This window comes from Haliotis rubra, unplaced genomic scaffold (assembly GCF_003918875.1).
Source record: "Haliotis rubra isolate DU_JTF1 unplaced genomic scaffold, ASM391887v1 Scf174, whole genome shotgun sequence".
In the NCBI taxonomy this organism is placed as follows: Eukaryota; Metazoa; Mollusca; class Gastropoda; order Lepetellida; family Haliotidae; genus Haliotis; species Haliotis rubra.
The window spans coordinates 1,383,570-1,409,045 of NW_025765714.1; the positions used below are offsets into that span (position 1 = coordinate 1,383,570).

At 43.7% G+C, this 25,476-nt stretch overlaps 2 protein-coding genes across 5 annotated transcripts in view; one reads left to right on the forward strand and one right to left on the reverse strand.

Moving 5' to 3' along the window:
* Window positions 1–7,859: 7,859 nt before the first annotated feature.
* LOC124272877 (enterin neuropeptides-like) lies at window positions 7,860–11,975 on the reverse strand. Its single transcript, XM_046708095.1, has 5 exons — window positions 11,962–11,975; window positions 9,853–10,033; window positions 9,706–9,710; window positions 9,454–9,529; window positions 7,860–8,090 (listed from the first exon to the last, which is right to left on the reverse strand). Exons 1-5 carry the CDS (start codon window positions 11,973–11,975, stop codon window positions 7,860–7,862), a joined length of 507 nt encoding a protein of 168 aa, XP_046564051.1.
* Window positions 11,976–13,103: 1,128 nt separating this feature from the next.
* The window catches only part of LOC124272911, an 84,670-nt gene continuing 72,297 nt past the window's right edge, over window positions 13,104–25,476 (forward strand). The window contains exons 1-2 of one of the 4 annotated variants that reach the window (XM_046708149.1): window positions 13,104–13,170; window positions 21,334–21,430. In XM_046708149.1, the coding sequence (XP_046564105.1) occupies window positions 13,126–13,170; window positions 21,334–21,430 (142 nt within the window). In that variant the 5' untranslated portion in view covers window positions 13,104–13,125. Of the gene's footprint in view, window positions 13,171–17,188; window positions 17,646–17,958; window positions 18,025–20,875; window positions 20,956–21,333; window positions 21,431–25,476 lie in introns of those variants that run through there. The other 3 variants (XM_046708148.1, XM_046708147.1, XM_046708150.1) reach the window with 3 other exon arrangements.

The window sequence follows — 25,476 nt, forward strand, 5'->3', positions numbered from 1 at the left end:
TATGAGTGTGTCCCATGTTTCTGGGGCAGTGCCATGATGATATGAGTGTGTCTCCATGTTTCTGGGACAGTGCCATGATGATATGAGTGTGTCCCATGTTTCTGGGGCAGTGCCATGATAATATGAGTGTGTCCCATGTTTCTGGGGCAGTGCCATGATATGAGTGTGTCCCATGTTTCTGGGGCAGTGCCATGATATGAGTGTGTCCCATGTTTCTGGGGCAGTGCCATGATGATGAGTGTGTCCCATGTTTCTGGGGCAGTGCCATGATGATATGAGTGTGTCCCATGTTTCTGGGGCAGTGCCATGATGATATGGGTGTGTCCCATGTTTCTGGGGCAGTGCCATGATGATATGAGTGTGTCCCATGTTTCTGGGACAGTCCCATGATGATATGAGTGTGTCTCCATGTTTCTGGGACAGTGCCATGATGATATGGGTGTGTCCCATGTTTCTGGGGCAGTCCCATGATGATATGGGTGTGTCCCATGTTCCTGGGGCAGTGCCATGTTATGAGTGTGTCCCATGTTTCTGGGGCAGTGCCATGATACGAGTGTGTCTCCATGTTTCTGGGGCAGTCCCATGATGATATGAATGTGTCTCCATGTTTCTGGGACAGTGCCATGATGATATGAGTGAGTCCCATGTTTCTGGGACAGTGCCCTGATATGGGTGTGTCCCATGTTTCTGGGGCAGTGCCATTATGATATGATTGTGTCTCCATGTTTCTGGGACAGTGCCATGATGATATGAGTGTGTCCCATGTTTCTGGGGCAGTGCCATGATATGAGTGTGTCCCATGTTTCTGGGACAGTGCCATGATGATATGGGTGTGTCTCATGTTTCTGGGGCAGTGCCATGATATGGGTGTGTCCCATGTTTCTGGGGCAGTCCAATGATGATATGAGTGTGTCTCCATGTTTCTGGGACAGTGCCATGATGATATGAGTGTGTCCCATGTTTCTGGGGCAGTGCCATGACATGAGTGTGTCTCAATGTTTCTGGGGCAGTGCCATGATATGAGTGTGTCCCATGTTTCTGGGGCAGTGCCATGATGATATGGGTGTGTCCCATGTTTCTGGGGCAGTGCCATGTTATGAGTGTGTCCCACGTTTCTGGGGCAGTGCCATGATATGAGTGTGTCTCCATGTTTCTGGGGCAGTGCCATGATATGGGTGTGTCCCATGTTTCTGGGGCAGTCCCATGATGATATGGGTGTGTCCCATGTTTCTGGGGCAGTGCCATGATGTATGGGTGTGTCCCATGTTTCTGGGGCAGTGCCATGATGATATGGGGGTGTCCCATGTTTCTGGGGCAGTCCCATGATGATATGAGTGAGTCCCATGTTTCTGGGGCAGTCCCATGATGATATGGGTGTGTCCCATGTTTCTGGGGCAGTCCCAGGATGATATGAGTGAGTCCCATGTTTCTGGGGCAGTCCCATGATGATATGAGTGTGTCCTATGTTTCTTGGGCAGTGCCATGATGATATGGGTGTGTCCCATGTTTCTGGGGCAGTCCCATGATGATATGAGTGTGTCCTATGTTTCTGGGGCAGTGCCATGATGATATGAGTGAGTCCCATGTTTCTGGGGCAGTCCCATGATGATATGAGTGTGTCCTATGTTTCTTGGGCAGTGCCATGATGATATGGGTGTGTCCCATGTTTCTGGGGCAGTCCCATGATGATATGAGTGTGTCCCATGTTTCTGGGGCAGTGCCATGATGATATGAGTGTCTCCATGTTTCTGGGGCAGTGCCATGATGATATGAGTGAGTCCCATGTTTCTGGGGCAGTGCCATGATATGAGTGTGTCTCCATGTTTCTGGGGCAGTGCCATGATATAAGTGTGTCTCCATGTTTCTGGGGCAGTGCCATGATATGAGTGTGTCCCATGTTTCTGGGGCAGTGCCATGATGATATGAGGGTCTCCATGTTTCTGGGGCAGTGCCATGATGATATGAGCGAGTCCCATGTTTTGAGGCAGTGCCATGATAATATGAGTGAGTCCCATGTTTTGAGGCAGTGTCCCATGATGATATAAGAGAGGAGTCCCATGTGAGGAGTCCCATGTTTTGAGGCAGTGCCATGATGATATGAGCGAGTCCCATGTTTTGGGGCAGTGCCATGATGATATGAGTGTGTCCCATGTTTTGGGGAAGTGCCATGATGATATGAATGTGTCCCATGTTTTGAGGCAGTGCCATGATGATATGAGTGTGTCCCATGTTTCTGGGGCAGTGCCATGATGATATGAGTGAGTCCCATGTTTCGGGGAACTGCCATGATGATATGAATGTGTCCCATGTTTTGAGGCAGTGCCATGATGATATGAGTGTGTCCCATGTTTCTGGGGCAGTCCCATGATGATATGAGTGAGTCCCATGTTTTGGGGCAGTCCCATGATGATATGAGTGAGTCCCATGTTTTGGGGCAGTCCCATGATGATATGAGCGAGTCCCATGTTTTGGGGCAGTCCCATGATGATATGAGTGAGTCCCATGTTTCTGGGGCAGTGCCATGATGATATGAGTGAGTCCCATGTTTCTGGGGCAGTGCCATGATGATTTGAGTGTGTCCCATGTTTTGAAGCAATGCCATGATGATATGAGTGTGTCCCATGTTTCTGGGGCAGTGCCATGATGATATGAGTGAGTCCCATGTTTCGGGGAACTGCCATGATGATATGAATGTGTCCCATGTTTTGAGGCAGTGCCATGATGATATGAGTGTGTCCCATGTTTCTGGGGCAGTCCCATGATGATATGAGTGAGTCCCATGTTTCGGGGAACTGCCATGATGATATGAATGTGTCCCATGTTTTGAGGCAGTGCCATGATGATATGAGTGTGTCCCATGTTTTTGGGCAGTGCCATGATGATATGAGTGAGTCCCATGTTTTCGGGCAGTCCCATGATGATATGAATGTGTCCCATGTTTCGGGGCAGTGCCATGATATGAGTGTGTCCCATGTTTCGGGGCAGTGCCATGATATGAGTGTGTCCCATGTTTCGGGGCAGTGCCATGATGATATGAGTGTGTCCCATGTTTCGGGGCAGTGGATGTGGCTGCCAGATGGACAAATTGCACAACTTTCCTGGATGCAAAGACAAACAACCTGTGACATAAACTGATCATCCCAAACATGTGTGACACCTACTGTTCAAAAATACATCCGTTTTCAACCTATTAGTGTTTGCTGCAGCAGCTTCACACATTTCTATTTTCTTGAGTATAGTGTTTATTTTGCTTTAAAAAACAAAGCTGTGTAGAGTGATGTGAACATAATAAACGTGGGATAAATGTTAATGCTTTTTCCCAATGCACAGACATTATGGTGTGCACATAATACCAGAAAGAAGATGTTAACACATTGGTAATTAAATAAGCAATTTTATGTAATTGCACGGTCTGCTTATGTAAAAACACTTGGCAGTAAAGTAAATAAAGGGCTGGAAACTTATCTAAATAAATTCCTTAAGAGGTTATATGATACCCCCTGTCAACTGGAGATGGAGCTAAATGTTTGTCTTATAAACTATCAAAAGTAGAAAAATGGTATTTTGGGGCATGTTGGTACGTCTAATACTTGAAGCTCATATCATTGTGGCACTCTGCTTGGCTTTTTGGTTTCATACTTTCTTGACTTTTTGGTTTGAAATTTGTGTTCTTACTTTGTTTTAGATGTGGTATCTTTATATGTACAACCACTTAAACTTCAGTAAGATGTCTTGTGATAGTATTTTTGAAGTATCTTTAGAATCAGTACCACCTGAGATGCTCTGTGACTGATCTCATATTACAGACTTCCTGTAGGAAGGAGGGTATCTGAATTGGTATTAGATGTGGTCCTGTGAGTCTGATAACAGGTGATTGGTAATGCATTTTAGATGGTGCGTTGCTGGTTACTGCTGAATCTAAAGGGACAAGATAAATAATGTTCCTTGAAATGGGAAGAACATTGAAGGTGCAGTGAGTGCAGTAGGCTGGAGTGGGCAAAGGGGCCAATAGTCTGGTAGGATGGGTACAGCATTAAAGTCCCATCGAAGTTTTGTGATGAAAGCAAGACATTGTGTTTTTTGTATTCATCAGACATGTTAGTTAAATAAAAAGCTTGGTTCCAAGTTAAAATATGGTGCAAATAGTACTTTTGAGCACTGTACAAAGTGGTTGTGGAAAAGGTTGCTAATAGGTCAGAAGGTCATAATGGGAAAGTTGAACATTTAAAGTTTGAGGTTATTAACTTTATCCAAGTGTGTTTCTCTATTTCATGAAATATTTTATTACAAGAAAACCATAAAATATATTTTTTTAAATTAAAAAAATAAATATAATGAACACTCCCTCTCTCAAAATGGCAGGTAGCAGACGATTTTAAGCAGATGTAGGTTTTGTGCATTTTGTAAGTATATAATTGCTTCATTTCATCAACTCAATGTAAATCAAGTTATTAAAGAACAGCTATGTATGAAACAAAAAAGAGACGTTTATGTTTGTTTGGTGAGGCTGTCAGTAAGGGAGCAGTCCTTATTTCAAAATGTAGTATGTCAATATCAGATTATGATTTATCAATTTCTTATTATTACGCTTGAAGTTTTTCTTCTAAAAGCAGAGTTCTTTGAAAATAGATAAGAATATAATGAAATGATGTGGAGAAAACACTATTTTCTGCTTCACACTCTCTCAATTAAATCCCTTGAAATAATTTTCAGAGCTTAATAACTTTCTAAAATGGTTATAATCTTTGAAAAAAAGATATACAAATAAAATGTAGGGAGAATATTTTTATCAGCAGAATAGAGAAGACACGGTGTCCATATTTAGCTTGATTGACTTTGGGGATAACAAGAAGGTGTTGATTCCCCTGATCTGAGAGATCTAGATGGTGCATAAGCCTGAAGAAGACCTGAAAGTTAGACTGGAGCCATGTTAGTCATGCACTGGTATGCAGACAGAATAGTTTGAAGGAGATTCTGTGTTTCATGGCAGCCAATGAAGGTCCCTTTAGAGTTGGTGTGATGTGCTTTTTTCTGGTGATCTGGAAGGTATTATGCAGCAGCTAAATTCTGTATGCATTGGAGTTGGTCAGCATGACACAAGATGGAGATCCGCCAAAAGGTTGTTACAGTAGTCTATACGAGATGTGACTAGGCTGAGGCGGAGAGTTTTGGAGGCATCTTTGGTAAGAACGGTCTGGCCTTGCTGATATTGTGGAGATGGAAGTAGCAAGTTTTAGTAACATACTAGACATGTTCTGTCATACTTAGATCTTGATTGATGACAACACCCAGATCCTTGACAGTGGAAGAAAAAGAGGAATGGTTGCTCTACAGACACACACACTAGTAATATCACACTGCTTACGCCTTTCCAGCCTGTCCCAGAAGAATGGACTCTTTCTCTTAATTTAATTTCAAGGCATTTGATGACATCCATAAATATATTGTGGCAACAGTCTGATGTCTGACAGAGAGCGACGCCCATAGCTGACTCTCTGTGTTTGGTTGAAATAACTTCACAGCTGCGTGTCATCGCCATGAGAAGTGGTCAAGATTAAGGATTGCTACAACAGAGTCAAGTGGAACAGTGTGTAGGAATTGAAGAGGATCGGACCAAGCACGGATCTTGAGAGACTCCGCGACTCAAACCTAGATGCTGGTTGACACAGACTCACCAACAACAACGTTAGAGTCCTGTCCTGTAGATAAGATGCCAGCCAGGATAAAGCTGAATCCAAGTTCTGTATCAAGTCTTTTGAGGAGTCTCTGGTGATTAATGGAGTGTCAGGCACTGCTTAGGCCAAGTATGTGTGCAGGGTCACTTGTCCTGTGGTATTCAGCAGAGCCGTCTCTGTGCTGTGGTGTGCTCTGCAGGCTGATAGGAACACCTCATAGAGGTTATGCCAGGAAAGGTGGCCCATGAGACGACTGGAGACTGCACGTTCAATGAGTTTGGATGTAAATGCTAAGTTTGAAACAGGCCTGTTTTTTTTATCCTCCTAATCAAGGCTTGATTTCTGCAGATGTGGCCTAACTAGAGCTGACTTGAGTACACTTGGGACAAAACCAGATGAAGTAGAACTCGTCTAATAAAACATTATAGTAGTATTTTGAGCCCTTTTGGCTAAGAAGAGTTAATAATCAGCACTAATGTTGGTAAATATCAGTGAAACTATCAATATGAGTTAGATCGTGCCATCAAACATTTTGGAGGAATATCAGCTTCATCCACAGCAGAAGACCTAAATCTTGTTATGAATGTTCTTGGATCTTTTCAGAGAAATAATCCGAAAATGTCTGTGCTATTACTTCATTGTCATCAGATGTCGGAAGTGTCGATTCAAAGTGTTTACTCAATATACTGAGCAAAAGTTTGAACAGCAACTTTGGACATGACTCGTTGGCTTCAATCTTAGAATTGAGATGTTGATTTTGTCTGATGACCGCTGTTGAGTGATTTTGGCTGAAATATACATTTCATGCATGAATCTCCAGGAAAGATTGTATTTCATCTGCGTTCTGCTTTGCTCTTGTCTTTTTTCATTGTCGAACTTCAGTGTGAAGTCCCAAGCAGATGTTTTAGTGACTGGTATGACTATGTCCTTCACTGGTGCAAGTTTGTCTATATAGCAGCTCAGATAGAACTCTATTGTATAGCAGAACGAGACTCTCAGCATCAGATGGTGGCTCAAGTATAAGGTATGAGTTTAGCAAATTGTCATTAACAGTATTCATATCCAGGGGTAGCGATGTTCCTACAGTGAGTAATCTTCACATTTGGACTGGGTATTGAGAGGTCCAAGCTCACAAAGATATAGAGAAATGGTCAGAGAGCTGTAGATCCTATATAGGTAACACCAACTGACACGCATCTGAAGCACGGGTAACTATCCAGTCCAGGTGTGTCCACCTCTGTGGCTTGCCTCAGACACTTGCCTCAGTCATTGAGATTAATTATTTGTTTAGTGTCATGGTTATCCTTGTTGTCAAAATGTAAATTTAAATTAAGCCTACAATGATAAGAGCTACTTAGATCCAACTTATCCAGTGTGTGCCGAGACGGTGCCGAAAGCAGTAATTGCTGCCAATGGTGTCCATACAAAGAACTGACTTTGACGCCATCTTGTGGATTCAAGCAAAGAGAAACACAACAGTAAAGGCTTTTTTGTCTATAGACGTTTGAATTTTCACCTTTTACCATTGGGATTACATGAAATAATAGCTCTTAAACCTATCGCAAGAAATTCTTCTCAAAAATGGCTTGCCGTTGCTTTTTGGAAGAGTATATTTCTGGATCACGCAGTTTCATGTAAAGACCTCTTCTATAGTTGATAAACAGGGTAAAAGTATATTCCTTTTTCATATTGTACTAGTTCTATACAAAATATATGCCTTGTGAAGAAATGGGGTTTTATTCATCATTGTAACTTTTGGACCCTAAAATGACTCTTTAATGTAAATTTAAGACTAAAAATTAAACTATAAAGATCCCTTGGTGACTTACAGCATATGAGAAATATATTCATTAACCAAATATGCATGGTATTTGATCTTTGACTACAAGGGCCAGGGGCTACACTTGCAGTAGGTTGGCACTGAGTGGGCGGGAGAGTTTAAGGAGCCAGAGGCTACACATGCAGTAGGCTGCCTCTGAGTGGAGTGAGTTAAGGGCCAAAAGGGGCAACCGTGCAGTGGGGATGCCAGGGGGACACTTGGAGTGGTGGGAGCGTAAGGGCCGAGGGCTACACTTGCAGTAGGATGCCACTGAGCGGAGCGGTGGGAGTGTAAGGGGCCGAGGGGCTACACTTGCAGTAGGTTGGCACTGAGCGGAGCGTGTGAGTGTGGAGGGGGCCGAGGGGCTACACTTGCAGCCGGTTGGCACTGAGCGGAGCGGTTGGAGTGTAAGGGGCGAGGGCTACACTCTGCAGTAGGTTGGCACTGAGCCGAGCGGTGTGGAGTGTTAGGGGCGAGGGGCTACACTTGCAGCAGGTTGGCACTGAGCGGAGCGGTGTGAGTGTTAGGGGCCGAGGGGCTACACTTGCAGCAGGTTGGCACTGAGCGGAGCGGTTGGAGTGTAAGGGGCCGAGGGGCTACACTTGCAGTAGGTTGGCACTGAGCGGAGCGGTGTGAGTGTTAGGGGCCGAGGGGCTACACTTGCAGCAGGTTGACACTGAGCGGAGCGGTTGGAGTGTAAGGGGCCGAGGGGCTACACTTGCAGTAGGTTGGCACTGAGCGGAGCAGTGGAGAGCTAGAGATGATTATGGTGCTATCTGTATGTTATCAGTGTACCCATGCTGCTCTCGATATTTACTTGGAACACATTTCACATATCTAATTTCATCTGTATTATATGCATTTTACGCTGATGGCTACAAGTGATGCTTTACTATATATTGTTTACAGTCATAGACAGATACTTCAGCAATAGGATTTAATGTGTGTTCTGTGATGAGCAGTTGTATTTATTGTATTCTTAATACCAACTGCAAATATTATACTTAAACTATTGTCTCTTCTTCAGTATCTTCATTATCACTGACGTAAACAAACCAACAGTCATCACACGCTTGGATATACATGTATATCTATCCTTCAGTTGATAAATACCTGTGCCCTAATTACCAATACAGTATCTCACTTCCACTCAGGGTACTAGTTGCCAGGCCTGGAACTAGACTGGAATGGTCAACAGGTGTTACATAATCCCACACTAAAAACTTTGTCCTCTGTGTGAATGAATAAACCTGACATTACGTGGCCTGAGGACATATGCTGCAGAGTTCTCTACACTTCTGTGTTGACTTCAGAAATCTATCTCATTTCTCAAGCCAGAAGAAAAAGTAAAATGTACACAGACCCCACCCAGCCCCAGCAGTGATGCAGATGTAGGCCGGGAGATGGATGAAGTGTAGGTGTTACATACATGTGTGATGTCAGATGTAAAAGGTTACCTGTCTCTGGTGTTCTCGCTAAAGGTCTTACAGTAACTAGACTGTATACATGTCTCTTGTCCTCTTACTTGTCAGTCCCTCCGTACCTATAAGAAAGGCCCAATACCCTGCTGTGAACATATCCAGGCAGTGGCCCACCTACCCTACTGTGAACATATCCAGGCAGTGACCCACCTACCCTGCTGTGAACATATCCAGGCAGTGACCCACCTACCCTGCTGTGAACATGTCCAGGCAGTGGCCCACCCACCCTGCTGTGAACATATCCAGGCAGTGACCCACCCACCCTGCTGTGAACATGTCCAGGCAGTGGCCCACCCACCCTGCTGTGAACATATCCAGGCAGTGACCCACCCACCCTGCTGTGAACATGTCCAGGCAGTGGCCCACCCACCCTGCTGTGAACATGTCCAGGCAGTGGCCCACCCACCCTGCTGTGAACATATCCAGGCAGTGACCCACCTACCCTGCTGTGAACATATCCAGGCAGTGACCCACCTACCCTGCTGTGAACATATCCAGGCAGTGACCCACCTACCCTGCTGTGAACATATCCAGGCAGTGACCCACCTACCCTGCTGTGAACATATCCAGGCAGTGACCCACCCACCCTGCTGTGTACATGTCAAGTCAGTGGCCCACCCACCCTGCTGTGAACATGTCCAGTGAGTGGCCCACCCACCCACCCTGCTGTGTACATATCCAGGCAGTGAGCCACCTACCCTGCTGTGAACATATCCAGGCAGTGACCCACCCACCCTGTTGTGAACATATCCAGGCAATGACCCACCCACCCTGCTGTGTACATGTCCAGTCAGTGGCCCACCCACCCTGCTGTGAACATGCCCAGTCAGTGGCCCACCACCCTGCTGTGTACATATCCAGGCAGTGGCCCACCTACCCTGCTGTGAACATAACCAGGCAGTGTCCCACCTACCCTGCTGTGAACATAACCAGGCAGTGACCCACCTACACTGTTGTGAACATATCCAGGCAGTGACCCACCCACCCTGCTGTGTACATGTCCAGTCAGTGGCCCACCTACCCTGCTGTGAACTTGTCCAGTCAGTGGCCCACCCACCCTGCTGTGTACATATCCAGGCAGTGACCCACCCACCCTGCTGTGAACTTGTCCAGTCAGTGGCCCACCCACCCTGCTGTGAACATATCCAGGCAGTGACCCACCTACCCTGCTGTGAACATATCTAGGCAGTGACCCACCCACCCTGCTGTGAACATATCAAGGCAGTGACCCACCTACCCTGCTATAAACATGTCTAGGCAGTGGCCCACCTACCCTGCTGTGTAATGTATAATGAAGGGTCCAGTTACCCTGCTGTGTACATATCCAGGCAGTGACCCACCTACCTTGCTGTCTACATATCCGGGCAGTGGCCCACCTACCCTGCTGTCTACATATCCGTGCAGTGGCCCACCTACCCTGCTGTGTGCATGTCCAGGCAGTGACCTTACCCTGCTGTGTAATGTATAATGAAGGGGCCCAGTTACCCCTGCTGTGTTCATATCCAGGCAGTGTCCCACCTACCCTGCTGTCTACATATCTGGGCAGTGACCCACCTACCCTGCTGTGTAATGTATAATGAAGGGGCCCAGTTACCCTGCTGTGTGCATGTCCAGGCAGTGACCCACCTACCCTGCTGTGTAATGTATAATGAAGGGCCCAGTTACCCTGCTGTGTAATGTATAATGAAGGGACCAATTACCCTGCTGTGTGCATGTCCAGGCAGGGACCCACCTACCCTGCTATAAACATGTCCAGGCAGTGGCCCACCTACCCTGCTGTGTAATGTATAATGAAGGGTCCAGTTACCCTGCTGTGTACATATCCAGGCAGTGACCCACCTACCTTGCTGTCTACATATCCGGGCAGTGGCCCACCTACCCTGCTGTCTACATATCCGTGCAGTGGCCCACCTACCCTGCTGTGTGCATGTCCAGGCAGTGACCTTACCCTGCTGTGTAATGTATAATGAAGGGCCCAGTTACCCTGCTGTGTTCATATCCAGGCAGTGTCCCACCTACCCTGCTGTCTACATATCTGGGCAGTGACCCACCTACCCTGCTGTGTAATGTATAATGAAGGGCCCAGTTACCCTGCTGTGTGCATGTCTAGGCAGTGACCCACCTACCCTGCTGTGTAATGTATAATGAAGGGCCCAGTTACCCTGCTGTGTAATGTATAATGAAGGGCCCAGTTACCCTGCTGTGTGCATGTCTAGGCAGTGACCCACCTACCCTGCTATAAACATGTCCAGGCAGTGGCCCACCTACCCTGCTGTGTAATGTATAATGAAGGGTCCAGTTACCCTGCTGTGTACATATCCAGGCAGTGACCCACCTACCTTGCTGTCTACATATCCGGGCAGTGGCCCACCTACCCTGCTGTCTACATATCCGTGCAGTGGCCCACCTACCCTGCTGTGTGCATGTCCAGGCAGTGACCCACTTACCCTGCTGTGTAATGTATAATGAAGGGGCCCAGTTACCCTGCTGTGTGCATGTCTAGGCAGTGACCCACCTACCCTGCTGTGTAATGTATAATGAAGGGCCCAGTTACCCTGCTGTGTAATGTATAATGAAGGGCCCAGTTACCCTGCTGTGTGCATGTCTAGGCAGTGACCCACCTACCCTGCTATAAACATGTCCAGGCAGTGGCCCACCTACCCTGCTGTGTAATGTATAATGAAGGGTCCCAGTACCCCTGCTGTGTACATATCCAGGCAGTGACCCACCTACCTTGCTGTCTACATATCCGGGCAGTGGCCCACCTACCCTGCTGTCTACATATCAAGGTGCAGTGGCCCACCTACCCTGCTGTGTGCATGTCCAGGCAGTGACCTACCTACCCTGCTGTGTAATGTATAATGAAGGGCCCAGTTACCCTGCTGTGTGCATGTCTAGGCAGGAACCCACCTACCCTGCTGTGTGCATGTCTAGGCAGGGACCCACCTACCCTGCTGTGTGCATGTCTAGGCAGTGACCCACCTACCTTGCTTCGTGCATGTCTAGGCAGTGACCCACCTACCCTGCTGTGTTCATGTCCAGGCAGGGACCCACCTACCCTGCTGTGTGCATGTCTAGGCAGGGACCCACCTACCCTGCTATGTGCATGTCTAGGCAGTGACCCACCTACCCTGCTGTGTAATGTATAATGAAGGGCCCAGTTACCCTGCTGTGTGCATGTCTAGGCAGTGACCCACCTACCCTGCTGTGTAATGTATAATGAAGGGCCCAGTTACCCTGCTGTGTAATGTATAATGAAGGGCCCAATTACCCTGCTGTGTGCATGTCTAGGCAGTGACCCACCTACCTTGCTTTGTGCATGTCTAGGCAGGGACCCACCTACCCTGCTGTGTTCATGTCCAGGCAGGGACCCACCTACCCTGCTGTGTGCATGTCTAGGCAGGGACCCACCTACCCTGCTGTGTGCATGTCTAGGCAGGGAGCACCATAGGACATGTTTTCAGTTTGCATGATAAGCCAAGAATCTTGTCTCTCTCCTTTTGTGTATCTTACACAGATGAAGGTCAATCTTTTCCCTTTCTTTTTACATATTTTGAGGTGCTACCCATGTTAAGATACCACATAATACCCCAAGTTTATTTACTACCCCAGTTTTGGCCTTGTGGGAGCTGTATAGGCCTGAATGGTGTCTGTCTTGTTGTGTAATGTCGAAATCAGAGTCAGACTGAATCCAAGTGTTTGATGGGCATTTCTTTAAAGTTGATGGATGACTAAGTCAGTCAAATTATGGATCACAACTTTTTAATTTTACTTCAGCACCTATTACAGTAAAGTGAAAAAGCTGTTATTCACTGACAACATTATTGGATAATGGTTCTGTATTTAATCTTCCTTCTTCAAACAGGAAGAGCTGCATAAAGAATTCCACAAGCTTTGACCATCTGAGGTTGATGAACTTCACCTGTTAAAAATAACTACCTATCTCGACTTTGAGATGACCCATAAAATCACCGAATATATATATATATACAAGCCAGCAACAAAGTTTAAGATAGATAAAGTTGATAGGCCCAAGAGCAGAGCACAGTGTGTAGCTAGCTGCCGCTCTGATTGTTTCGGTTTGGATAAAAACTAAAATAATACAGGAAGTCCCAGGTGTGCTCTGCAGAGGAGGGATGCGTAACTCTTCATGATGTTGAGGATACCGGCCATCATTGCTTCCCTTACCAATAAGGTAGGTGAGGAATGGGGACTGAAGTGGTGTTTTCATATGTCATTTTGAAAGTATTTTGATTTAGAATTATGCCATGACGGAATTCTATGTTAGTTGCAAAACTTACTGTTTACAGTTGGAGTATTTGTGAGAATAACTTTCAGTATACAATAAGAGTTTCTAGATTAAGAATGACAAGTAACTTTCATCTGCATAAACTTTTCCCAATGTGTAATGCATGTACCTGTATTTGCGACAATTGTTATGTGTTGCAATCATGAATGTCTGGTTAAATGATGGGCATTGAGGGGATCAATACAAGGTGTAGCGACAGCTATAGAGTTGGGAAACAGCCATGGATGTACATGGCACTGAAGTGAAGGGTGGGTATTGACATATGACAGAAGAGACCAATACAAGGTGTAGCGACAGCTATAGAGTTGGGAAACAGCCATGGATGTACATGGCACTGATGTGAAGGGTGGGTATTGACATATGACAGAAGAGACCAATACAAGGTGTAGCGACAGCTATAGAGTGTGGGAAACAGCCATGGATGTACATGGCACTGAAGTGAAGGGTGGGTATTTGACATATGACAGAAGAGACCAATACAAGGTGTAGCGACAGCTATAGAGTGTGGGAAACAGCCATGGATGGACATGGCACTGAAGTGAAGGGTGGGTATTTGACATATGACAGAAGAGACCAATACAAGGTGTAGCGACAGCTATAGAGTGTGGGAAACAGCCATGGATGGACATGGCACTGAAGTGAAGGGTGGGTATTTGACATATGACAGAAGAGACCAATACAAGGTGTAAGGGCAGCTATAGAGAGTGGCAATGGTGGTCCAGGTAATACCTTTAGTATGTGATATTTGGAGTAATCTATAAAAAGGTGGTGAATATTGTAAAACACTGTTGTTTGATATGTATATTTGTGGACCAAAGAATGTGTCAGGTTTGAGTATCCCACCATAAGGAAGTAGGTGGTCTAGATTGATGACAGTCCCATTTTCATGTCTGTGGTTCTTGATGGATCACATGAGCAGTCAGTTGTGATGAGATCTATCCACATAGCACAACACAGAAAATGCTGGATATGTATCTGTTGTGTGGGGAATCAGTGAGACTGTGAACCTGTATTACAAGCAAGTCTTTTGTGATGTCCTTGCGTTATGCCTGGTGCACCCCAGTAGGATGCACAATGGACAAGGGGAAAATGTTATTTATGAATGACTGACATGAGGATACACAATGTCCCGAAGACGTCAGCTTTTCCGTGACTCCCATCTGTTGATGTTCATTAGACAGGTGAGATTATGCATCTTATGATTCATTTCACTAGCATCTTCCATGCATTATGAGAACAGGTGTGTCATTTTGGCAGTGTTAGGTCATATTTATGCAAATGAAAACTTTTGTCAATTCAGCAAGAGACCAGTCCAAAAGTTTGATGATGGATAAAACGATTATTCCTTAAAGGTCACATGCAACGTAAAACACAACTTTGCAGATTCTGATACCTTTCGGTATGGACTTACCGAAACAAAGCGTCAAAAATGCAAATTCAACTTATAAAGTTGAAAAATAACGCGATGAAAAAACGCGCAAAATCGGAGTTCAAACGTTTCACTAATTTTCCCCAGACTTTTCTGGGGAATACGGGTTTCAACAGCTGGGCTGCGCTCATAGCATCTGCGCAGTGAAACTTGGAAGCGGGCTGTCTGGTGAATACTCGGTGAAGGCTTTGGTGTGAGCTATTTTCAGAATGTTTTGTTGATATCTCACAGGTCGCGAGCTTTTATATGTTATGACAGTAAATAAACTGTTTATATAATTTCATTTGTCTATTTTACCACACGTTCTTCTTACCGAGTCACTTTCTCAGTTCGATACTTAAAAGCAATGTCATTATTTAGCGTTGACACAATTTCTAACTGTGATATAGATATGTAAGCTGTCACAGACAAAACTCAATGTCTTGTTTTATTGACACCTGTGTGTCTGCCTGCCTGTCTGCTAATGACAATATTCAATACACAACTCGCGATCACTGACCACATGCAATTTGAACTTAACACCAATCAGGCTATACACCATAAACAAAATGCATTGATTTATGGCCCGAGTTAGGTCTCTGTCACATTATGTAATTACACAGACACGCGCAGGTGTGATACTTGAACACATGACATGTTATGATGTCTGTTGATTGCAAAATGTTATACACAAAAATGAGCATGTATTTACAAAACCCAACATCTCTATATATACACACACAATGAGCCGTGAAGACGGCATCTGCTAATGAACCAGCCGTTACACTTGAGTGCACACCCACCCGCTCTGACTGGGTTCGGTATCCCGGCTGCTTCGTTTCGAGGGAGGTAAACCCAAGTACAAAATATTGCACTTTTGATTTGCGATTATACGCTTATAATTTTGTTTGTTTGTTTTTTCATAATCAGCAATGCATATTATATGTCATGAAGAAGTGATAATTGTGTTTTAATTATGTTTGATTTTTTGGTTGCATGTGACATTTAAGTTTAGGAGTCAGGGAGGGGGAGGTTAATGGCCCTGTACGGTATTCATCCACTTAAGTCAGCTAACATGATTTCTCAACATTTCATATAGTATCTAATCTAAGACAAACCTTCAATGTTATTTGTTTACATGCTGTTAGGAGTTGTTATTAAATACTTCCAATCTTTACATAAGATTATGTTTTGTCATTGATGTCACTGGATGTAAGTGCTTCTAGTGAGGTGCTTGATAAGTAATGGCAGATTTGATCTATAAAAAACTTACTAGTGATTGACAACACCTAGAATATTAACTTCACTTGATAAATATTCTGAAAACCACTGTGTAACATGAGAATGCATGACAAAAGAGGCCACTAAACTCAGGAATGGAATTCAATATGGGATGGTGGTGGGGGTTGGGGTGGTGGTATATGTTGAAAAACTTAAAGAAGTCGACTTTTGAACGGCTCTGTGTAATCAATTCTGTATTGTACAGTTTCACTGTCATACCCATGCTCAACTATTTTAGAAAGTGGTGATCATCTAGCACTGCTTCACAGTGGACTTTCCACCCACTTTAAACTGTGTGGCAGCTCCAACTCACTCCTGATATAGTAGATTACTTTCAAACTCTTTACTGCAAGAATATCAGAACAAACTTTGTTTAGTTGAGCTATATATATACCAGTATATCAACTAGCAGATGTTGGGCAACGTGCACAACTGAGGCAGTAAATCTTATAATATTGTCAGTTACCTAGGTAGACTTTATCTCCCTAAGCTGGGGTACCCATCTATTAACCTCTGTGTGTGTGTATGTGTGGTGCGGTGGGGTAGCCTAATGGTTAAAGCGTTGGCTCGTCATGCCGAAGACCCGGGTTCGAATCCCCACATGGGTACAATGTGTGAAGCCCATTTCTGGTGTGTCCCGCCATGATGTTGCTGGAATATTGCTAAAAGCGGCGTAAAACCAGACTCAGTCAGTCAGTCAGTCAGTGTATGTGTGTGTGTGTGCGTGCGTGCATGCGTGCGTCGCGCGCTTGTGTGTGTGTGTGAGAGCGAGAGAGTGTATCTGTCTTCTGTCTGTCTGTCTGATTACTCCCTGGTTCGCTGTAAGATGTTATTATAGCATATCATTACTTGAGTACCAATATGTAACAAAGTCTTCAAGTGATACAAGTTTTATGAGTTAGGTAGACACTAGAATGGAGAGGTGTAAAGCTGATACAGGTGTGTATGTCCTGGGACTGTAGCACTGCTTGTAGGAAGGGCTGTCTGGCTGTATCCAACACAACAATGTCTTCACTAGACGGACAGGAAGAACCACCACATAGCCACACCAAGCTGAAAGGGAAGAAGACATCCCACATATTTCCCTCTTCATCTGAATGAAGGATATCTGCTATTATTAGTAGCAGGATCACTTTAGTTGGTTGTCCATTGAACCTCCATCTGCAGACCATGAGTTGTACAACATGCACATACTGATAAATGTCAGCGGTCACAGGCTTGTAGCTTGTGAATAGCATTTGATTGGCGCACACCTGAAATCTACATGCCCAACCTGACGACATCCTCTGCATGTATTCGTGTGATGATGGTCTCTATCATCTTGGGTTTTGGTGCCTGATGGATTGACATATTCTGTATCGCAGAATACATACATACCTTGATGATATGTGGGATATACACACTGATACTTCGGATAGGATTGTAGACCTGATGGGATTGTGGATTAAACATTCCATTGTGATTGTGCTGGCACTATACTGGAATACTAATATATTCACTGGATTGCCAGTAGAATATCCAATGTCTAGGACAGACACAGGTGGAAAATGACGCATCGTCCGTGTTTCAAGTGTGTCACTTTGTAGGTAGATGTAGGTAATTCTCTGCTGCCCTTTGTCAGCCTACCATGGGGCTGGTCTGGAGGTGGATTAGTGGATTTATTCACATGGTGGTAAATATTTCTTTTATATCACTTTTATCAACACTGGATTAAGTCATCAAGTTATCATGAAACAGGACTACACTGATTGTTATCATTTCTCTGTCATGATGAATGTTTTGAATCTGTCGATGTAATCTGATTAGAAAGTTTCCAGCCAGATGCCATGACCTTGACAGTGGGTGATTGACAGGTACAAGGTGTACCTGTTGATGTCCCCACCACATCCACTCATAAACTCGGCCTCCAGGCATTAGTGGAGCCTGGGGGGACATTATTCAATCATAGCTTCTAGTGTTAGATACTTATGTGTTAGTCCTTATGTCTGTACCAGGCTGTTATGGCGATACGCATTTTCAGTTATTCGTCAACATGGCTGATGAAGACAGATGTGAGTTGGCACATACTTTTAGTTTTGTTTGATAGCATATACCGGGAAAGGGTCTGTTGGTAACATTAAAGTACTTACTCATCTGTTGACATTTTAACATTTGTACAGGTGACTGGACAATCCTTATTGTTTAATTTTCAACAGATTTTGAATTTTTGTTCTGATCTCAAATAGTCTGATTATTTATCCATAAATTGAGAAACCCATGAAGGTTTGGGTTAGAATGCACCTTCAGTAACCCATGCTTGTCGTAAGAGGCGACTAACGGGATTGGGTGGTCAGGCTCGCTGGCTTGGTTGACACATGTCATCGGTTCCCAATTGCGTAGGTCGATACTCATGCTGTTCATGACTGGATTGTCTGGTCCCAGACTCCATTACTTACAGACCGCCGCCATATAGCTGGAATATTGCTGAGTGCAGCGTAAAACTCAACTCACTCACTCATAATTGAGAAAAAACAGAGCAGTTCCTTAAAATGAAAAATTTGACATCTACACTGTAGAAGTACTCTAAAATAGAAGTTCCATAATTAAATAAAATAGCCTTGTCAGTGACAATCCTAATTATATCATCTGAAGCTTTTGAAAGTATTAAAAGCAAGTTATTCAAGTTGTTGTGTCAGGGGCCAGTCCCCAAATCCTCAGGTATTTTTTACTGAGGCTGGGGAAAAGGCATATGAAAAACATATAAACTGTTATTGAGGGAGAAGCTCATGCACATCTCTAGCCAAAATGGCAGAAGATGTCTGATATTCTGCAAATTTGTGAATGGGTTTGAACAAGAAATTGATGACACTAATTACTCTTTATATGCTCTGGCAAATACTAGAGAGTAATTTAGTTTTCATTACCTATGCAACATATGTCCTGACAGAGTCTTGTCAGTTGCTGTGCCCACATGGATACAGCAGTATGATGAACATCAATGTATACAGTATGTGGTTGGTATGGAGAGTTATTCCCTACCAGGTGTCCAGTGTTAACTGTCCGCTAGGGTATACAAATGTCACTATTTCCTGTTTGCCAATAGTGAACATGTGTATCAGCAACACACATGGGTGTGAGTACAACATTGTATAGCATGTATAAGTCGTGTATAAAACATCTCACGGTACAGGTGTGATTGTTTTGCGTAGTCCATGGGCTTAAAACAAAGTCTCTGTGTGCGTGACTTGTATTGAAGTTTTCTTTATTATGCCTTGAAAGAGAGACAATTACCAAATACCTGTGTTAACTAGGTTTGTTAAAACTGCCTTTACGTAATTTTGTTGTGGCACATTCAAGTGATATACATATTCCAGGTAAGGATAAATGCCCTCACCGACTTATGCTTGTTGTAGGAGGTGTGACATAATGGATTGACAGTCAGCCTTGGGGACTTTGTTCGTTGCCTGTCATTGTATCTGAATTGTATTAATGGGAGCTCATGATGTCAATCACTTGGTTATCTTGACTCGATTATATACAAACTGCTGCCATGTAGCTGGGATATTGCTGATTACTAGCAAATATGATTTATGACAGATATATCTGGCTTCATCATAGGATATATATGCTGTACATATTGTAGTCTGTCTTACAGTCCCTGAACCTCATTATTTTCTCTACTGCCTAGCCCTCTTTGCAATGCTAAAGTCCTAAATGAAGCAAGTCTAGATTTCATCAGGTTCTGAATCTCTCATCTCACTGGGGCTCCTTTATAATTTAAATGGGTTTATTTGTTACTATCAAAATTATGTATATTTAGAGACTAAGCGTTAGTCTATACATACTGTAACAGGACATATGTATACAACCGGTGTGACACCAGCTGGTCACATGGGTCAGTATGTCAGGACACTGATAACAGGCCAGCTGTGTGTTGTATACATTCATCATATAATATATATGTTGCTTACAGTGACTGGTAAAACACCTTTGTGTGGATGGGATGTCACATGTAGTTGGTCAGTGAGGCATGGCAGACATATTTGACTGGGCTTCTGCTGATAGAATGTTTCTCAGGTGCATCCACTGGAGTTCGTATCTTCAACATGACATCTTGGCACTTAGTAGTATCAACATTTAAAAAACCAAATTCTACAGTACAACATGTTTTACCTATCAGTGGGTGAATGATATTGTTTGTAAACAAATTACTGGTTCCAAAACAGGTGTCAGCTAAAGATGGATTTGTCATTTTTTTAAAAGAAGAAATTTCTACAATTCGTTTTGTACATTTTCATTTAGAAACCAGCAAATATGATAAGTCTAGATGGACATTAGGTCATAAATAACGTTATCTTCCTCATCTCTCTCTCGCCCAGAGCAATGGTTACTTTCCTAAAGTGGAGGCAATGCAGACTTGACAAATGTTGACTGGGGCTGGATAGATAAGTCTCTGTTGTCTATGGTGAAAAGTGCTGTAATCCAGCAAGTGATTCACTAGCCTCTTGAATCACTGTGTAAAGCTTTGGGAATTCAGTGTCCACACAAAGCATTAAAAAGGTTGTATGCAGCCATGCTCTCAGATCTTCACAGTGAAACTCTATTCTTGCACAAGGTGAACCTAATCAATGGAGAGACTCCTTGTTCTTGATAACAGTGTGAAACATGCGGGGATAATTACACTATGTCCAATCAGAGTCAGGATTGTTTATGTTGCTAATTCTGTGAATTAACAGTTAAGTATAGCGTTAAATGGACTATGTGTGTGATGATAGGAGGGGCACAGTTACAGCCAGATACACAAGGAAGAGAATAGGTTTATAGGATATTACACATATCCTACTGCCTGTCATCTGCAAGTCACACTGTTTTGTATCACTATAAGTATAGAATAACTAGGTACATTGTCACTCCTGTATCCTGTTAAGTCTGCTGTAAAATTAATACCCAGTACAACAATTGATACCAGGCTAAGTGACGGGGTTCAGGCACGGACCATGACGGTGATTACTTACTTAAAAACATGGTATTTCCTGCCACAGGCTGACGGTGTACGAGATATCTGTGGCACGGCATGTTTGTGGCTAATGCCTGTCTATTTCTTGCATAAATCATGGATGTGATTTACCAGCTGAGAAAAAGTTCAAATTGTAATGTTACTTTGCCATTCATTGTCAGTTTCTTTTAAGGGTAAAAACAGATAGTGTATTTTTGTACTTATTTGTCACACCAAGTCATGTTGAACACATGAATAATGGAGGCACTCAGGTGTACAAATATTCCCTGACTAACCCAGAAATGACATCGCTTTTATACACAGGACATTCAACACCTATCTAGAAAAATGAGAATCAGCTCCTATCTGATGCTCTGTGTTTCAGACCCTGTCTCGGTCCACCAGCGGGGAAAGGACGGTGGCTAAACATGATGAGAATCCTGGGGAAGAAGGCCCTGTGCCGAAGCGGAGACGACCAAGTGGTGAGTTGGCCAATAACTGGGATAGTGGCTTGGGGAACAAACCCAGGACTGATTGTTGATGTCATAGTACTGGTCATTTAAAAAGGGTAACCCAAGTCTTTCATACTACTAGATCATCAGTCAGACCATGACAGATAAATATGATATAATGTAATATGAAAACACTGGGTTGTCCTTAACATTTTTTGAGCAATACATACATGTTTATGATGTTGACATACATGCAGCAGAGCAGTACAAGACGGGTGCATGGCAGTTTCCACCTGGACAACTTCCACCCGTTTCTATACTTGCACAAGTCTCAAAGGCAATAATCAATAGTTTATATTATATTTCCTAGATTATAGGAAGATGTTGTTCCTGCAAAAGACAGGCCCCTTACTGTCAGATTATCTAGACGTGCTGATTATAAGGATAGAATTACTACATGTTCATGGACTTATCATTCAGTACAGCTTGAAGCAAGACTGAACCATGTCCTGCCTATATATACATCATGTACTGTAAGTCAGTTATATCTGGAAGTGTGGCCTAGTTTTGACCAGGTGCCGTTACAGTTTGATGGTGCCTTCCTCTAGTGACAATGAAGATATGAGGAAGGACTACCATATCTGCTTATCTCATAAAAGTTGCATATGTATCGGCCATAAATGCAAGAAGGTTAGTAAGGTAATGGCAGTACCCAGGAGCCTGAACATCTTTCAGTGGTGATGAACCTTCCAATAAAAAGGGGGGGGTGGGGTAGCCTAGTGGTTAAAGCGTTGGCTCGTCATGCTGAAGGCCGGGGTTTGATTCCCCACATGGGTACAATGTGTGAAGCCCATTTCTGGTGTCCCCTGCCATGATATTGCTGGAATATTGCTAAAAGAGGAGTAAAATTAAACTCAGTCAGTCAGTCCTATACAAGGTATATACGATTCAGTAAAGATTTCACAGTAACATTTCTTTTGGTTTGATTTAAACATATTGTATGGACAAAGAAAAGGACTGAGCGCAAGTTTTCACAACTTAGGTAGCACTCTCCCTGGACAACTTCCTGAAAAACATAAACTGAAGCTGCAAGTTTTTCAAGTTTTTCCTTTATATCTGATGAGCAACCATCCAATAACTCCAAAGCATATTTAAGGTATGGACATACATGTAGTATATATATATAGTGTTTTATTTGATATGTACTTAGATTTTATACACCTGCATGTGTTGCCCTTAGGTAATCAAATTAACGCCTTTAAGTAACAACAAAACTTTAAACTGTCAGTTTATGATGTCATTAATGTGACTGTTGTAGACATTGGTATCATGTCCTCTAGAAAGGCATGAAGCATAATTAGCACATCTATCATAATCCAGGTTATATTTGTCAGACCAATACTCATTGCCATGATTTTTTTCTATCATAGAAGGCAATTGATTTTCTGGTCACTACTGTGAAGTATATAGTGTTTTCTAGCAGATGGAAGCTGCATATGTCTCTTCCACCATGGGTTTATGACAGCAGAGTGGAAGCCGCATATGTCTCTTCCACCATGGGTATATGACAGCAGAGTGGAAGCTGCATATGTCTCTTCCACCATGGGTTTATGACAGCAGAGTGGAAGCCGCATTACTGATCACCAGCTTGAGCTGCTACATAATTCACCAGTCACCCCATTAAGGTCAGGCTACATGCGATGACACTGTATGACTGCAAAACCACTGCAGTATATTCTCACAGAGACTTTAGCAGGACACTTGTGTCTTCCCAAAGATGTCTCCTGAAGCATCTTGATCTAGAAGTACAGTATGGCCAACCAGTCCTACTGACACATGCTGGAGGTTGTGCTACCATCCACCTAGGTGTTTACCAAGCCTATGTATAGTGTCCCTGTTCCTCCTACATTTTACCTGTAGTTTAATACTGCAGAAATTACAGTGCTGTCTATATGATTATGAGAACCCTAGTGGGTCCACTGGTGTTAGAGAAGGTCCACAGTCTTCTATTGCATGCAGGTAGAAGTGACCCTGACGATAGTCATTACTATGAAACATCCACCATTGGCTTGTCTGGCCCAGCCTGGACTGTTCGCAGGCTGCTGTGATACAGCTGCTGATTCTGGCAGATCACAACCAGTACATGAAACAGGCATTGTAGGAGGAAGAGCATGTAGCCACTTCCCCCTAAATGATAAACTTCTCAGGTGATGTTTATGTTTGAAAAATTATTCACTGATCTTATTGCTTCTTTGTTACATTGAGCTGGAGGTGGATAGCATAGAATATACAGTGTATGTAAACACAACAAATTAAACAGTCTGTTAAAGTCTGTTGATACTGATATATCTCAGTTGTAAGACCATCATGTCTCCTCCACATTTGCTGCTTACAGCATTTTGATATTACGTAGCATTACCCAGTCGGACCACAGCCCTCTTTCTCAACAGTTTTCAAGGCAACCATAGAATATGTGACATTCGGCATTGATTCAAGAACCATATTATTTAGTTAACATCTCCTTTGTAGCCATATTTCATTTGCCAATGTCAGTAAATAAATAATGCCATTGGCTTTCAGTGAAAACTGCTACAATAACCAGATTTATTGTCAATAAACTTTCTGCAGATATCAAAGGGCAATCTGCTTAAAGCAGCACAAGCTGCGTCTTCAGTTCATGTATTGCCAAGTCCAGTTGTATTGGTTTAAAGTTGACTGCACCACGTGTGGCATGATCTGCATGTCATCTGTGACAGGGGATTAAAGAGATTTCAGGTGGTCCTTCAGGGTCATTTAACAGGATTTCTCTCGTATCATGGCTGTCAATAGCCATTCAAAGTTATTGTATTCTGATTCATTCCTGTGTGTGCTGCTGTCTGATGGATGCTTGGGTGGTCATGGATTGTGTATATGAAGAAGTCATGTGAGGTGAGGAGCATGTATAATACTGGCATGACCTTAGACCAGTGTCCTTCCTTGGTACTGATGACTCCTGGTGGGTGACAGGGTGCCTGTTGAGGAGCATGTATAATACTGGCATTACCATAGACCAGTGTCCTTCCTTGGGGCTGATGACTCCTGGTGTGGGTCCCTGTTGAGGAGCATGTATAATACTGGCATTACCTTAGACCAGTGTCCTTCCTTGGTACTGATGACTCCTGGTGGGTGACAGGGTGCCTGTTGAGGAGCATGTATAATACTGGCATTACCATAGACCAGTGTCCTTCCTTGGGGCTGATGACTCCTGGTGTGGGTGCCTGTTGAGGAGCATGTATAATACTGGCATTACCTTAGACCAGTGTCCTTCCTTGGTACTGATGACTCCTGGTGAGGGTCCCTGTTGAGGAGCATGTATAATACTGGCATTACCTTAGACCAGTGTCCTTGCTTGGGGCTGATGACTCCTGGTGTGGGTGCCTGTTGAGGAGCATGTATAATACTGGCATTACCTTAGACCAGTGTCCTTCCTTGGTGCTGATGACTCCTGGTGTGGGTCCCTGTTGAGGAGCATGTATAATACTGGCATTACCTTAGACCAGTGTCCTTCCTTGGGGCTGATGACTCCTGGTGTGGGTGCCTGTTGAGGAGCATGTATAATACTGGCATTACCTTAGACCAGTGTCCTTCCTTGGTGCTGATGACTCCTGGTGGGTGACAGGGTGCCTGTTGAGGAGCATGTATAATACTGGCATTACCTTAGACCAGTGTCCTTCCTTGGTGCTGATGACTCCTGGTGGGTGACAGGGTGCCTGTTGAGGAGCATGTATAATACTGGCATTACCTTAGACCAGTGTCCTTCCTTGGTGCTGATGACTCCTGGTGGGTGACAGGGTGCCTGTTGAGGAGAAAAAATTGAAGTTGGTGTAATGTTGATGATGAACCTCTTGCAAGTGTATAATTAACCGGTTAATGACAATCATTTTCTTCCCCTACTGAGGCAAGTGGAAGACTTCAAAATAGTTATAGTTGCAGAGTTTCAATCTCCCTCCTGACACGATAAGATAGCTTTGAACATTGCAGTTATCCTATCCCCATAGTGTAAATTAGTAATATGTTGGTTTGAATTGTGCGAACAT

Excerpts from the sequence above, each read along its gene's own strand:
- LOC124272877 (XM_046708095.1), bottom strand. Across the intron at positions 8,091-9,453 it reads CTGGATATGTTCACAGCAGG|CCCCTCGGCCCCTTACACTC; the intron begins GTAGGTGGGTCA and ends CTGCAAGTGTAG.